At 38.2% G+C, this 16,078-nt stretch overlaps 7 protein-coding genes across 7 annotated transcripts; 6 read left to right on the top strand and 1 right to left on the bottom strand. All coding sequences in view use genetic code 12, as the record gives it.

Annotated features, from left to right (window-relative positions):
* Positions 1-104: 104 nt before the first annotated feature.
* On the top strand, positions 105-3,875 carry CORT_0A12610 (Pom152 nuclear pore membrane glycoprotein; the record flags this gene model as incomplete). Its single annotated transcript, XM_003867036.1, has 1 exon — positions 105-3,875. The coding sequence occupies one exon, from the start codon at positions 105-107 to the stop codon at positions 3,873-3,875; it is 3,771 nt and encodes a 1,256-aa protein (XP_003867084.1).
* A 22-nt stretch (positions 3,876-3,897) lies between these two features.
* CORT_0A12600 (Phhb protein) lies at positions 3,898-4,254 on the bottom strand (the record flags this gene model as incomplete). Its single annotated transcript, XM_003867035.1, has 1 exon — positions 3,898-4,254. One exon carries the CDS (start codon positions 4,252-4,254, stop codon positions 3,898-3,900), a length of 357 nt encoding a protein of 118 aa, XP_003867083.1.
* A 547-nt stretch (positions 4,255-4,801) lies between these two features.
* Positions 4,802-6,796, top strand: CORT_0A12590 (hypothetical protein; the record flags this gene model as incomplete). Its single annotated transcript, XM_003867034.1, has 1 exon — positions 4,802-6,796. The coding sequence occupies one exon, from the start codon at positions 4,802-4,804 to the stop codon at positions 6,794-6,796; it is 1,995 nt and encodes a 664-aa protein (XP_003867082.1).
* A 430-nt stretch (positions 6,797-7,226) lies between these two features.
* CORT_0A12580 (Zcf9 transcription factor) lies at positions 7,227-9,635 on the top strand (the record flags this gene model as incomplete). Its single annotated transcript, XM_003867033.1, has 1 exon — positions 7,227-9,635. The coding sequence occupies one exon, from the start codon at positions 7,227-7,229 to the stop codon at positions 9,633-9,635; it is 2,409 nt and encodes an 802-aa protein (XP_003867081.1).
* A 607-nt stretch (positions 9,636-10,242) lies between these two features.
* On the top strand, positions 10,243-11,229 carry CORT_0A12570 (hypothetical protein; the record flags this gene model as incomplete). The annotated part of the gene is made up of 1 exon (XM_003867032.1): positions 10,243-11,229. The coding sequence occupies one exon, from the start codon at positions 10,243-10,245 to the stop codon at positions 11,227-11,229; it is 987 nt and encodes a 328-aa protein (XP_003867080.1).
* Positions 11,230-11,786: 557 nt separating this feature from the next.
* Positions 11,787-13,148, top strand: CORT_0A12560 (Dfg5 N-linked mannoprotein of cell wall and membrane; the record flags this gene model as incomplete). Its single annotated transcript, XM_003867031.1, has 1 exon — positions 11,787-13,148. The coding sequence occupies one exon, from the start codon at positions 11,787-11,789 to the stop codon at positions 13,146-13,148; it is 1,362 nt and encodes a 453-aa protein (XP_003867079.1).
* A 168-nt stretch (positions 13,149-13,316) lies between these two features.
* Positions 13,317-15,146, top strand: CORT_0A12550 (hypothetical protein; the record flags this gene model as incomplete). Its single annotated transcript, XM_003867030.1, has 1 exon — positions 13,317-15,146. The coding sequence occupies one exon, from the start codon at positions 13,317-13,319 to the stop codon at positions 15,144-15,146; it is 1,830 nt and encodes a 609-aa protein (XP_003867078.1).
* Between the last annotated feature and the right edge of the window lie 932 nt (positions 15,147-16,078).

The raw sequence follows: 16,078 nt of genomic DNA, 5'->3' as shown, positions 1-16,078 counted from the left end.
TTTCCTTTGTGAAAAATACAATATGTAAACAATCGCATCAAAAAAATATTCATAAAGATCTCTACCATCGACAAGCGTCAGCACCAAAAACAAAGTCGATCAATATGCGTCCAACTGATGTCAATTACAGAGAAAGGCGACATAAGAGGAATACAATTAACCCACTTATCTCTAGCAGCATATTGGATCCAGCTTCGCAGCGACTATTCATAGTGTCATTGTTTACGCTAATTCAAAGTTGGAAAATTTATGATCTAGTGCTAGTCAAATCTGAAATTGTTTCTTCAGATGAGCAATTGACAACCTTAACGAACTTCACGTTTGTTCTCAAATATGTTTTCATTGATGGGGGGTTCTTGTGGCTACTTCCAATATTAAAAATCCCGCATCTAGCATTTTCACCTTCAAAAACCCTACTTTACATATTCATTCTAAATGGGTTTACGATATTTTTGGTAAGCAATATGGCATTACCTTTGTTATCCAATATCTTTTTGCCAATTTGGAGGATCATACTACAAAGAAATGAGCTCAATATCGTTGGAGAATCGATCAATGTAGCTAAAGTTATTGATATGGATTCTCATTTTAAAGGAAAATTAACAATTCACTACCTACCAGACTCGTCAGCTAAAATGAATCCATTCCATATTGATCACACTTGCTTAGATTCCGCCAATGGCAACACCATTCAAATGCCGATTGAGTTCAATACAACATCAGGAATAGGATTTCTACAGATTCAACAAAACACCGCAAACAACGAATTGAAACTTTATAATTACACTGGGTCCTCGCTCAAGAAACTATTCAGAAAGGACTACTCCCATTTGAGAAACAAGATTGAATCCAAACCAAGTGATCCTTTGTTTTATTTGGAATATCCAATTAGCGAGCCAGGTTCGTATAAAATCAAGAGTGTTTTAGATAAAAAGGGTAATAGCATTAGGACATATAAGTCTGAATTTTTTATATCAGACTGCCCGCTGGGAAAGTTTTTCTATCCACCCCACTTCGATTTTCAAAACAACCACAAGTGCCTATCATCCCTTGAGCAAGAAGCGTTCCCCGTACCTTGGTTAGAGATTTACGGTCCTTCGCCACAACATGTAAACCTTGTTATTAGAGTGAATGGAAATGAGTACGAGTCGTTAAACATAACAATACCCAGCGATTCTGATCATCATGAGCGATCAAAACCAGACTTTTCGTATTTGAAGCCGTCAAAACTTGTTAGAAACTCATTGGAGGAGGCTCTCATACAAAATATAGACGAACTCAAATGGAACAAAGAGACTACCGTTGAGTTTCAATTGATTTCGGTACAAGATTCTTTTGGGAACTTACACAGGTATCAACCACTTTCTAAAGATAAAGATGTATGGTACAAATTGATCCTTCGAAGGTCGCCATCTATTGGATTAGTAGATCCCGAAAAAGAATCTCCGCTTCTTTTGGGAGGGGGAAAGACATTGATGATTTCAAATGGGGATAAGTTTGATGATAAAGACTTTCCACTTGACGTTGTTATTTCACACGATGGCTCCAACTTTACCACCACTTTTTCGAACAAAGCACAGTTGCGCAAAGGTGTGAAGGTAAATGAGCCAGGATCATATCAATTAGTGTCTGCAAATGATGTGCATTGTCCTTGTGAAGTTATTGATGCGCCACCAGTACAACTTGAGTTAGCGCAAACACCAGATTTGGGTATCCATGCACAGCCGGAAAGTGACAGGTGCTTGGGAGTTGTCGGATACAAGTTTGACTTCAACTTCACTGGTAGAGCCCCATTCAAAGTACAATATCAAATTTACTCAAACAATTCTGGCATTTTGAAACCAGTAGTATTAGCTTCCGGCCAAAGGGTTCGTGAATTGACCTCTCCGCTGGATCAGCATTCGTTCAAGTTTAAGCCACCAGGTGAGGGAAGTTATACTATCGTTTTTTCCAACTTAAAAGATGGCAATTATCGAGAAAAGGGATTCCCTATCGACGAGTCAAAGTATACATATCTGACATATTTCAGACTGGCATCAGAGATTTCATTGAAGCTAGCTGGACGTGAATTGCACACCTGCTATGGTGTGCCTGCAAAGATACCGATTGTTTTTAAAGGTAATGGTCCCTTCTCCTTTGACTACGAATATATTGACGCTGTTACTAAGAGAAGGTTGGGTGCTCTTGTACATGTGACTAATGTTTCTGGCTATGACATTGAAACACCCCGATCACTAATTGGTAAGACGTACTACCTTATTTTGAGCAATGCAAAAGATAAATTTGGATGCGAGGTAATTATTAGCGACAGTGCGAAACAAGTAAAGATTGTCAGTAGACCAGATGTTCCTGAACTTGAATTGGTTACCACATATTCCAAGATTCAGATCGTTGAGGGTCAATTTGTCGATGTACCTGTCAGATACAAGTCATCCATTGGACAACAAAGAAATGACGTGGTGATCTTGAAACATCAGAGTCTACAAGGTGATTCCTTGAAGAATAGGAGGGCAGATTTGAGACAATCGTCAATACGTATTTACGAGGAGGGAATTTACAGCTTGGATTCTTTCTTGAATGACAATTGTGAAGGTAACATCATCAACAAGGAGAAAAAAGTAACTGTCACTTTCTACGATAAACCATCAATGAATATTACATTTGCTGATGAGTATTTACAGCATAAAGATGATTCGTTGCTCCATTTGAAACCTGTTTGTAATGGCGCTGTGAGTGAGATTGGTTTGCAACTCAAGGGTAAAGCACCATTTTTGATTGATTATGAGATTAAATTGCCAAGTGGTAAAGTTGAAAGTCACACGATGAATGTAGAAGGACATCGCATTAAAATCAAGTTGCCCACTAGGGACAATGGTCAATATGAACACACCTTTAGAAAGATTTATGATGCTCATTACACTAGGCAAAGTAAAGTCCCATTTGCCGATGTTCCAAAAGTTGTTTATCAAGTTAACCGCTTACCTGCAGCTCTGTTTATTCCAGATAAAAATTTTGCACAAGTGTGTGAAAATAGGGTCCATGATGAGGCAATAGTGGCCAAAATCCCAATAAAGTTATCCGGGAATTATCCATTTGATATTGAAGCCATCATCCAAAATGAAGCCTCTGGGGAAAGTCAAAAAGTGAGGTTTAGGAATGTCATGGAGCCATACTTATCATTGCAAAGTACGAAATTCTTACAACTTGGAGACTACTCGATTGCCTTGGTTAGCATTAAGGATAGTAATGGCTGTATAAACGGGAAACTCAAAAATACTGTGAAATACATCCTATCAATCACCGAACCTCCTAATATATTTAAGTCATCAGATAAACTACAATATTGTGTTGGAGATCATGTTGGTTACAATCTAACAGGTGTATCACCCATCACCATTTTCTACCAATACGACAATGTGCCTAGGAAAGCTGAAGTACATCACCGATTTGTTAGATTAGCCTCAAAACCAGGGATTTTGAATATCCAAGCATTGAAGGATGCGGGTGAAAATTCATGTGTGGTGAATTTCACTTCGGATAGTCAAAAATTTAAAGAATTGCAGCTTCAGGTGCATGAGTTGCCAAGCGTCGAAGTTAACAAGGGTGATTACATAGTTGAAGACATTCATCAAGGTGACCACACAGAGTTGGTCTTTTCCTTTACAGGTGAACCCCCATTCAAATTGACATACATTAGAACTATCGAAATTAAAAGGGACCAAAAGAAGGTGAGAAAATTGTTAGAGAAGGAAACTATTAGTGATATATGGGATCGTGATTTCGTTGTATCTGCCAGTCTTGAGGGAACATATGAGGCCATTGAGGTACAAGACAAGTTCTGTCGGGCTGTAAAATCAATCCATTACATAGAATAGATTTGGTACATAGACTTATTGATCATTTGCTTCCACTATCAGGAATTTGTAGTGTGTGAAACTCTTGATGTATAGCTTCAGCTAGTCCAATGTCTGCCTCAGTTATATTATTTCCCACGTCATGAGTAGTCAATTCGATGTCAATCTTGTTGTATACAGTTGTGATCTTTGGATGATGTTTTTTCAAGTCTGCCTGCTTAGCAATCAAGTTTAAAAACTCCCACGTCTTTTTAAAATTTTTCAACTTGTAGTGAACTTCCAATACATGAGATGGAGGAACTGTGTCTAAAACCGACAACGACCAATGAGGAAGTCCGAAACCATTTATTTTTAGAAGGCCTTTGCGAATTGACTCTTCGTGTAGGATTGGTTTTGACATTGTGGCGTGTTGGTAGCAAAAGTTGTCCAATTTCAATTCTTAAACACGGAGTTGTGAAAGAATTGATTATATTTTTTTCTTGGGGCAACTTTAAGGTTTTAGATCGGATAGAACTTTTATTTCCGAACATTTTGCAGCAATAACGTTAGCATATAAATAATAAGACATGAGCTTGAGAGATAGAGCTCATAGGAGCTAAAGCTCTTCGTATCAGCAACTATTTAAGCTCTGGAGAATAAGGGAAGTTTCCTTAAAGATTTGCCTTGTATGGGGTTTTATTTTTCAATATGTGTCTAGTTTATAGCAGCTCTGTTTTCTTTTTGCTAACTATAGATACTACCCTCTCTCTTTATTACTTCTGAAGACATTTCCATATTTTTTTACCTCCTCTCCCGTCCAAATCAAAACCACTTGTAAGTGAAATCTCAATCTCTTTTTGCATTTAAACGGTTTGGTTTTGTACCATTTGACACAAATATTCGCGCTTTCATCAAATTTGTAAAATGCATTTTAGTAACAGGTACCTCTCTTCGAATGAGTTTAAGTAATGATTTCAGCTTTCTATGTTCTACATGTTCCCTTCAACTATGGAAGCCCGTCGGAGCTAGCATTGTACAAATGTTTGATCAATAGGAGGTTTACTGAAATTATCCCCGATGATAATAGCATACTTTCGAAATTTTATCAGCATCTTCGACGAACGCCAATAAACGAGCAAGTGCCCGTGTTGACAATTCAAAATCTATCTTACGTATATATCAGATGCGAAACTAATATTGTGCTTTTGGCTGTTACACATCAGAATGTCAATGTAATGCTGGTAATTGCATTCCTACGAAGCTTTCAATTGATTATGATTCACTTTTTGTGCAAGGGAGAGGTAAAGACGATGGATTTTGAGTTGATTTTGGATAACTCGGTTCTTATTACTGAGTTAGTTGACGAGTGTTTGGATTTTGGGGTATTACAAATAACTGATTACAAGCTACTAGAGGAATATATTAAAGTGGAGCCCAATTTTCCCAAACTACTCAACGAAGATGACTTTAATGATAGTGGTAACGAAGAAGCCGAACATGACCCTAAGACAAAGGATAAAAAGAAAAAAGGTAAGGCGAAAACCGACATAAAGTCCACTCATAATCAATCAATCAAGACCGATGTTTTGGAGAACAATGCCAATATCATCAATAGCTCCATCTTGCGTACATATTCACTGGCAATAAATTGGCGACCGAAAGGTATATTCTATGCAAAAAATGAAATATTCGTTGACATTATCGAGAATGTCGAGTTTATATACGATCTTAAAACGGAATCGGTGAAACTTAATGAAATCTATGGAAGCTGCATAGTTAAGTCTTATTTGTCGGGTATACCAGTGTGCCGAATGGGGTTCAACGAAAACTATATGTCATCAATTCAGAATGACGATGTGGTGAAAAATATTGATGAGGACCCTTTACCGGAGAACCAAATTAAATTAGAAAAGATTGAAGAGCGTGGAGGTTTATTGGAGGGGGTGGATGAGAACCTTGACGATCTTGAATTGAAAGAACTGACAACATCATCAGTAGAAGAGTTTCGAGATGATGTTCATGTGAACGCTGAAGATGAAGCAGTCGAAAAACAACCTGAAAATGCAATTACAACGGACACCAGAAAACCATTTAAGCATCGTATTCCCATCAGAAATATTCAATTCCATCAGTGTATCGAATTATCAAAGATATATCGGGACAATATCGTCACCTTTATTCCACCTGATGACAAGTTTGAATTGATGTCGTACCAAGTGGAACAACAAAAGAATAAAAAAAAACTTCCTTTGATAACTATCAAACCTGTATTCAAAATTTTTCATGGAACCAAAAGATTGTTAGTCATGTGCACTTTGAATACCACTTTCCCACGAAGGAGGCATTGCAAGAGTTTGTTTGTGAGAATTCCATTGAATCCTTATTATTTTGAGTTGGACATAACCGACCCCAACTTGAAATACAAGACGGAGAATGGCGAGGTTTCGTTCAAATATGATACCATGGAAATTATTTGGAAGATTGACAGCATAGACGGAAAACAAACTGTAAGAATGATGTGTGAATTATCCTTGTTGAATTGTGAACAAATTACATTGTCAAAGATATCCCACCACTTGTTACGTAAAATGGACCATCTTGATTCAAATGGGATGGAGCAAGGCGATGATGAAAGTGAAGATATTCGACACGACTTGGAGGCTTTTTACGGGGTCAATGGGAAGGTCATAACATCTACTCAAAAGGAATTGCTACAAGAAGTGAAGCGAAATTTCACAAATGATGATATCGTTTTGACATTCAAGATTCCTATGTTTACGTACTCAGGTTTGAAACTATCGTATATTTCCGTGGATGAGGAACAGTTGAAGTATCCTTGTTTCCCTTGGATTCGATACCTCACTCAAAGCCTGGATCTCGACAGTCAATCTGGCCCATTAGCTATTGGACAAAATTGCACTTATCGATTTAAATTATCGACGGCTTGTTTTGTCGTAGCTTGATGCAGATAGGTATTTGCATTTTATTAGTTTATTCGGACGATTAATTCTTACCTCTCTATATCTTTTGTTACTAATTTGGAAACCATAATTGGCTTCGAATTAGTGCCATTTATGTAGCTTCGGATTGTATATCCCGATCAGGAAATATATTGCGTGTCTCAGAAGATTACAAAAATAAAAAAGGGGAGTATTAATTGTTATCATTTTCTTTCTTATCAGCGGTTAATTAACATCGCCGACATTGCAGATTCCCGCTTTTCGAGCTTCACCTTTTAATTGATCCCCCGATTGCTGGTGGTAGCTTTCAGTCCCAAAGAGTGAAATTGGTAATAATAGATATTATGGATTTTTCCCCGCTTTGGTTGTCCTTTAACGCTAAGAAATTACCAGAATCTACATCATTCTTCATATCAACGGAATCAGCACATTAATGACAGCAAAGCAAGTCACCAAACCTCCATCCATTACTGTTCCCAACTTAAACCCCGGAGCTGCCAGGACGACAAACAAACCACGCACCAAATCTAGGAATGGGTGCATTACTTGTAAGAAAAAAAGACTCAAATGTGACGAATCGAAACCGACATGTTTAAATTGCAATAAGAAGAATATAGTTTGTGGAGGTTACGTAACCAACTTCAAATGGAAGCTGTTCAATGATTCAAAGCCTACAATTGGTGAAAAATCGCTAAAGAAACACCTACAACTAGCAAGTTATTCCGTAATTGGAAAAAGCATTGAGGATATAGCGAAGGAGAGTGATCTAATTTCCAAGGGGTTAAATCCAACTGGACTGGAGAGTAGCACTGGTAAAGGGAAACGAAGATTTAGTGCTGGGACATCAATCGCTAGTCCAGTTCAAAGCCCACTTATTACAAGATCTTATAGTGATACATATCCCATTCAAGATATACATAATCTAAGGCACAAGGCCAGTACTTATTCAGGGACGGAAACAGTCTTTGAACCGCCAATTAAAGAAATGAATAGTGATACCCATTCAATCCTTTCTCCTACTTTTGAAAATATCATGAACCCGATTACAATCGACAAAAATAAAGATCCCGACTTTAACATCAGTCTAACCCCATCCCTATCAGCCATATTAAATTTTGCCTTGAATATGGAAGAAATTGATATACCCTCGGTTGAGACAATGAGTCCTCTAACCTTGAACCAATCTCAAGATTTATCATCAACTTCATCTCCAGTATGTGAGGTTAACAAATCTTTGGTAAAAACATCGGAACAGGAGCAGCTTCTTCACTTCTACTCAGAATATACATCGGGGGTGATGTCTATCAAAAATGGTTTTCATGAAAATCCCTGGAGAAATTTGCTCGTTCCATTAGCAACGAGGTACAGTTGTCTATTCAATTCGATAGCGGCAATGACTCTTTTCCATTTAGCTGGCTCGCATGGTATAGTCTCATCAACGGGAGAGCTACGCTCAAGAGCTCAAAAGTATATGAAAAGGTGTATATTGGAACTTGCAAGTGGATTGTCCAAGATGGAAAATGGTGGGGAAGTTGACTTTCCTGCTGATATAGCATTAGCAACCTGCTTGAACTTGGCTGTGTGTGAAACCTGGGATGTTCTGACATCTAGTGGTATTGCTCACTTGAAAGGGGCAAAGACTATGATTAACAAAATCTTGGCATTGTTGAGGGAGCATCAAGAGTCAGTTCGAAAAAAATATATGCCACATGATGGATCCAATTTTCGTCAAGAGGGCTTCTTGCAGTTAAAGAGTAAGTTGGTATTGATCGATCAGTTTGAGTACGAAAAGATGGTTCATGATTGTACAACCAAGAGCACTTCTTTGATTGTACCCAAGCCCATTCAAATTCTATTCAATACTTGGATATATTTCCTGGTGATTGCACAGATGACCACCGATACAAATTACGATGAGAAAGGAGTAGACTTGGTGGCAACCATAACTTCAATGATTCTGAATGATAAACTCAAAGATGGCCATGGATCTCCATCTCCATCTGATCTCAGTGATTCGTCCGATAAAGTATACACATTTTTTGAAGAATTTGATGCTTTCAATTACGACTCAGAGATTATTGATCCATTGTTGGGATGTGGTCAATCGTTGTTTTGCATAATAGGTAAAGTGGCTGCATTGGTTTCCAAAATACGAAAAACAAAGGCCAGTGAGAATTGGAAAAAGAGAAACTCTTTGAATACAATCACTCAGGCTTCGGAGTTGCGTCAACTTCTTTTAGAATGGAAATCGACTGTTAATGCAAATATGATCAAGAATGAAGAAGAGAGTGTGTCTAAAACCTGGGATTTATCAAGTTGTATTGCCACAGCAGAAGCTTATCGTTATGCAGCATTACTTTTCCTACATCAAGCTGTCCCAGAGATTCCTTCATTATCATCACATGAGCTTGCGGAGAAAATATTTATTCTTTTGGCGTCAATACCAAAATCATCAAATACTAGCGTTGTCCATATCTTCCCCCTCTTGGTAGCATCTTGTGAAGCTGAAATTGGTGAAGAAAGAGAGTGGTGTAAGTCTAGGTGGAAGTTGTTGGTGGATAGAATGTGGATTGGCAATGTTGATCGTGCATTGGAAGTTGTTGAGGAAGTTTGGAAGAGAAAAGACGCACTAGCAGTGAGCTGCAACAATGGCACGATGAACAACGATACTACTAAAGAGACTTCTCCAAGTAACTATCACCACCCATTAAATGGTTTGATGTCTGTGGTCAACAATGAGTATGCCAATTTTATGAACAACTCTGATTCCAATGGCATTGAGTCAAAAGTTCATTGGAGTAATGTCATGAAAGAATGGGGCTGGGAGGTACTTTTAGGATAGAAATTGAGAATATACTGATTTATAATAGTCAAATAGGTCATAAGAATTTGTAACTTTACCTGCTACTCGGAATGCTCTATCCAGAGTCAAAAATGACTGAACTTATTTGGTAGCGTTGTATTCTAACAGAAGACAGGTAATTAAATAGCGGCAAACATAGCAGAAAGGCATGAATTTTCCAAGATAAACGAAGCCCTAGAATCTCATAAAATGACTGAATTGTAGTCTTTTTTGGTACTCTTCTCAGTCTCACATTTTTTTTTTGGTTTTGGTAAGTTTGATTTGCGTCATTTTGCAACAGATTGCGGAGAATTGCTTAGGAGATTTGAGGACTCAGTGAACACATACCAATTGAATCTTGAGCGAGTTTTTGATATTGAAAGAGCTCTATCTTGCTAGATGCCAGACACCATAATGTACAAATACATTGTACGTTACTATACATACAGAGCTTGGAAATCGGCAGCAAAAATCGGGGTTGATATACAATTACGTAACTTGTTACATAACCAATTGGAATTTTATTTCTGGGTTTTGTTTGGTGCCGACATGAATTTATGATACGGCGAACCGGAATGAAGAATGGCTAACACAGTTCTGTACAGCAATGCCTCTTCCAGCTAGAATACACATTCAACCACTTAGGGTGCTCAAGAGGTCAATATCAACTCAATCAAACCTTATTTCACAACCCTTCAATGCTGAAAACACAAGGATAATTCGTGAATCAGAGAAGAAGTTCCCCAAACCAAACTTTATTTCATTTGATTTGTTTGGCACCATCTACAAACCCAAGACTCCGGTTCCTGAACAATACCACCAAATAACAAGTCAAGAGTTTGGTATTTCAAAGAGTGCAGAGTCAATTCGTCAAGATTTTGCCAAGGTCTATGAAGAGTTGCAGGATGAATTCCCCAATTATGGTAAAAGTATCCCCGAATTCCAACACTCAAATGCTTGGTGGAAAGAGCTCGTCATTCGTGTTTATGGATTGCTGAGAAAGGATCCTCAAACAAACGAAATTTGTGATCGTTTGGTTAACCATTTCACCAGCGATGAAGCATATGACGTTTATGACGACGTCATTCCAACTTTAATAGGGTTGAAGAAGCACGGGGTGACTATGGTTGTGTCTAGTAACTCAGATACGCGAGCAATCAAAATCTTGGAAAGTTTAAAGTTGAAGGATTACTTTACTAGTATAAATTTATCTTATGATTATGAAGTTGGCAAACCCAAGAAGACATTTTTTGATGAAATTGCGGTGAATGAGTACAGAGTTGAAATTGATGATAGGTATCGAGGATCAACTCCTCCAGGTGATTTCTTATCTGGATGTTGGCATGTTGGCGATAGCCATGAAAAGGACTTTGTTGGTGCTATTAGGGCTGGATGGAATGGGATATTGTTGGATAGAGATGGAACAAGTGAGTTGAGTACAGGAAAGAAAAGACAAAACAAGTCAACTTATGATGCCTGTTATATGTCTCAAGGACATGGACAAAAAGAAGAAACTGATGACCCACTAATCTTGGCAAATAATAGAGTAGTTTTGTCACGCCTTACTCAACTATTACAATTATTCAACTGGTGAGATGTGTTATAAATAGAGAGTGTTTATAGAGATGACTCTACGAATGTGATACTCCTATGGAGTAAAGCATAGTTTTCATTCTATTGAATCTACTTGTTACTAGACTTTAAAGCTGTTACAAACTTTGGAGTGTTATGTTAGCATTACGTAATCGAAATAAAGTTACAAAACTATGTACATAAAAATCCATACACACATATCCATCAACACAAAATTATCAACAAACAACAAACAACAAACAACAGAAAAAAAAGATAAAAATAAATCAAACAAAGAGAGAAAAATCAAAGAAGGGGGAAAAAGCTCAGCCTATTATACAACACCATCCCAAGAGTTTTGCCTATAATACTCATTATACAAGCAAAATCTCTTGCTTTCCACTAATAGGCAAACATTTGATTTTCTTGTTACACTTACACGAAAGAAGTGTGCAAATTTATAAAAACGTGAAAAGCAACACCAATCAAACAAGGCTTTTAAAATCGACTCCGAGTATTAGCTCTTCATTAACGGGTACCAATACAATCATTTGTAACAGAAGTCTCACACATGATACAATGTTTGGACTAAATAAACTTATAACGACTACCATTGTATTGTACACAGCCCTTGTGTGCTCCATAGACTTAAACATCAATGACAAAGACTCCATATGTTCGGCCGCAAAGATAGTTTCTGATGGTATGTGGAACTACTACGAAGGTTTCAAACACGGAGGAACGGTTGGTATGTTTGCATCCCCAAACTATTGGTGGAATGCAGGTGAAGCTTTCGGTGGATTGGTGGATTATTTTACATACTGTGATTCAGATAATTCAACATTGGAAAAATGGATTTACGATGGAATGTATCATCAAGCTGGTGATAATTATAATTATATTCCCTCAAATCAGTCAACAACTGAAGGTAATGATGATCAAGGTGTCTGGGGTATGGCAATCATGGAGGCAGTGGAAAGGAACTTTACAAACCCAGAGCTGCACTCATGGCTAGAAATGGCACAGGCAATCTTCAATACAATGGATGCCAGATGGGACACTGAACATTGTGGTGGTGGTTTGAGATGGCAAATCTTTACTTGGAACTCTGGCTACAATTATAAGAATACAATTTCAAATGGTTGTCTTTTCCACATTGCCGCAAGATTGGCTAGGTACACCGGTAATGAGTCGGCATATCTCCCTACAGCTGAGCGAGTGTGGAATTGGATGGAAGAGGTCAACTTCTTAACTGAGGAGGATAATGGAAACTTGCGTATCTATGACGGTGCAAACATCGAAGAAAACTGTACCGATGTGACAGATTTGAGATGGTCCTACACGTATGGGGTATTTATGACTGGATGTGCTTACTTGTATAATGTCACAGGTGATGAAACATGGAAATTTCGTACGCAAGAAATTGTTGAAGCGGCAACCTCATATTTTTTCAACTCAACTAACAAGGTGATGCAGGAAACCACTTGCCAACCTAGCAAAAAGTGTAACAACGATCAAAGATCTTTCCGTAGTTTGTTTTCACGTTGTCTCGGATTGACCATGGTAATCATACCTGATTTTGAGGACATGATAAGGCCATATTTGGAGACAAGTGCTGAAGCTGCAGCTCAATCGTGTTCAGGAGGATCTGACGGAGTCACATGCGGAGAGAATTGGTCTGCTAGTGGTTGGGATGGTGTCTATGGACTAGGTGAGCAGATGTCATCATTGGAAGTGATTCTATCCCTCATTGCAGAAGAGCCAATTAGCGTTCAAACAGGAGGAACAAATAGATCCAATTATGCTGCTGGTACTGACACAGAGGATACTACAAATAAAAACAAGATAGATATAACTGGTAAAGATAGAGCAGGAGCTGGTGTTTTGACAGCTATTGTATTGGCAATCTTATTGGGTGGTGGTATCTGGATGATATTTTAGAAAAAAAAAGTAAGCAATATCCAATTTTATATGTTTGAATGTGAAAGCTGTAACTTCTACTTTTACTCGTACCGTTTGTCCTCTCTCTTTTATCTCTTCACTATAGAATTGCGCAACCAAAAGAAAAATATTTCACATTGATTGGTATAATTTTTTAAAACCAACAAAATGGTGTTGTTCCAGTCAATAAATAGACTAGCAGACCCGAACACGGGGGCCGGTCTCACAGGAAGCAGACGCAGACGAATATTTGTTCCACCATCAACGAAGCGTCCATTGTTCAGTTATGGAGAAGGAGAAGATCAACGATCGTTTTTATCATTGATTGAAAATGGGTCGGAGTTTGAATCGGAGCTGGATTTTGATGATGCCGCTAGTGTCAGTACTTCAAGGTCACTACCGGACTCTTTGAGTAGCGCACAGGCCACTGAAGATCAGGAGCTGTTTCATTCATGGCTAATCGAAGAACACCATCGACGTATGTCGGCCGCCACTTCCGAAGAGGATGATTTAGAGCACGATCATATATTTGGAGAAAACATTTATGGATCAGGAAGGAGGCGAACAAGCTTGAAATCTTCAAAGAGCTATAACTTGGATAATTTCATGAATTTGAAAACAAACTACGTCATTGAAGCCAAAGTGTTGATTCGTCATGCCTTGCCTTTAATTGTTACATTTATACTAGAACATCTTTTCTCAATTGTTTGTTTGATAGTGGTGGGGAAGTTGGGGACAAAGGAGTTAGCAGCCGTCAGTTTAGCCACCATGACGTCAACAATTACATTTGGGATTTTTGAAGGAACAGCGACTGCATTGGATACATTGTGTTCACAAGCTTATGGGGCCGGAAATTACGAACTAATGAGTATTTACGTTCAGCGAAGCGTCATATTTTCATGGGTATTATTTGTTCCATGTGGGCTTCTATGGTGGTTTAGTGCGTCTGTTCTACAATTCATCATTGATGATGACGCCGTCGTCCAACTTACATCTCAGTTCTTAAGGGTATTGATCGTGGGTGCTCCAGGATATATCATATTTGAAAATGGGAAAAGGTTTTTACAAGCACAAGGTATATTTGAAGCAGGAACAGGGATCTTATTCATCAGTGCCCCAATCAATATTTGCTTATCTTGGTTCTTGGTGTGGAACAAATCTTATGGATTGGGGTATGTTGGTGCACCTATAGCGACTGCTCTCAACTTCTGGTTCATGTCATTCTTGCTTGTGTTGTACGTTAGATATATCGATGGAAAGAAGTGCTGGTATGGACTCGCCAAAGTTTCGGAACTATTGACAGGTTGGGGCCAGTTTGCCCACTTGGCATTACCAGGAGTTGTTATGATTGAGTCAGAGTATTTGGCATACGAAATAATGACTCTTTTTGCATCATATTTCGGTACCAAGCCTTTAGCAGCTCAAAGTGCCGTTTCAAGTATAGCATCGTTATCCTATATGATCCCATTTGCAGTAAGTATTGCAGCCTCAACTCGTATAGCGCATTTCATTGGTGGTCAGAATATGGAAGGGGCGATCATCGCCACTAGAGTTGCTATGCTCGGTGCATTCGTCGTGGCTAGTGCCAATTGTTTGATATTCCTCACATTTAAAACGCAATTGGCGCTGATATTTACAAACGATGAAGAAGTCATAAGTTTAATAGAGAATTTACTTGATCCTTTGGTTGCTCTTTTGCAAGTATTTGATGGGGTAGCTTGTGTTAATAGTGGAATTTTAAGAGCACAAGGATTACAGAAAATTGGAGGTGTGATAAACTTGATAGCTTATTATGCATTCGCATTACCATTAGCTTTAATATTGAGTAAAAATTTGGGGTATGGTCTTTTTGGATTATGGTTTGGAATTGGTAGTGGTATGATCGTTATTTCATTAAGTGAAACGTGTGTCATATTGTTTAGCGATTGGGACCAGATTTTGATGCAAGCCGGACTTCTTAATGATTCCGATGAAGAGGACGACGATGAATCTGTTTGATTTACAAACATAGCATATATATTAGAATAAAAATTTGGGTACACAGAACTTGTAAAAGATTAAACAAAGGTAGAGATTTCCAAGCCTCGCAGTTAATTCGATCAAGTAACCAAAATGTATCTCATTAGTCAGCCAATAGTGGTTGAAACGGTACAAGTTCTCTCAATCAGAGTTTATAAATGTGGAGAAGATTTAGTAATGCTATCGTTTTCTGATTCATTGTTGGAAAACAATACTGCTTTCCTGCTTATCTTTATATTCCTAAGGTAGCGATGCAGAGGATCTTAAAATATAACAATAGTAACAAGACAACTGCGTTATCAATTTCCCAATTCGTACAGTCACCGAAAAATAAAAATCAAACCTGGACGGATAAATTTTGGTTATCCGCTCTGCCCCATCATTTGATGCAAAAGCAGCTAGTTCTCGGATTTAGGAATACAATCTACAAAGACAAGTTTTTAATTAAACAAATTGATAAATTAGGTTGCCAAAAGATAAGATAAGGTTGCACTTTCTAATTGAGCTCTTGAAGCTTCCTGTTCAATAACCCAAATGATAAGGTTGTAGCTAACACTCAACTATATAAACACCCCGTGAAGTGGACATGGATTTCAACTATCAATCGCTTGGTTGGTCAAGACCTTCACACCACATAAATAATGACAGCGTCAAGTTCAATTGAAAAGAAGAGTTCATTGGGCGAGAGACAAAGTGTCGACCGTGGTGATGTCATTAACCACATCAGTTCAAACAGGATCGTTCAACAACCTACCCATGTTCAACACTTAGACGATATTGCAATGGCTAACGAAAAGGATGCTTCTCGATTGTTGAAAGAGGCACAAGCTAATTTGGAGTTCCTGGCCGATACAGGTTATGCCCCAGAGTTGAGAAGAAACTTCAGCATGATATCATTGATAGGAGTTGGA

This window comes from Candida orthopsilosis, assembly GCF_000315875.1.
Source record: "Candida orthopsilosis Co 90-125, chromosome 1 draft sequence".
Taxonomy (NCBI): Eukaryota; Fungi; Ascomycota; class Pichiomycetes; order Serinales; family Debaryomycetaceae; genus Lodderomyces; species Lodderomyces orthopsilosis.
The sequence above is the reverse complement of the archived record's forward strand: the minus strand, read 5'-3'. Positions and strand labels throughout refer to the sequence as shown.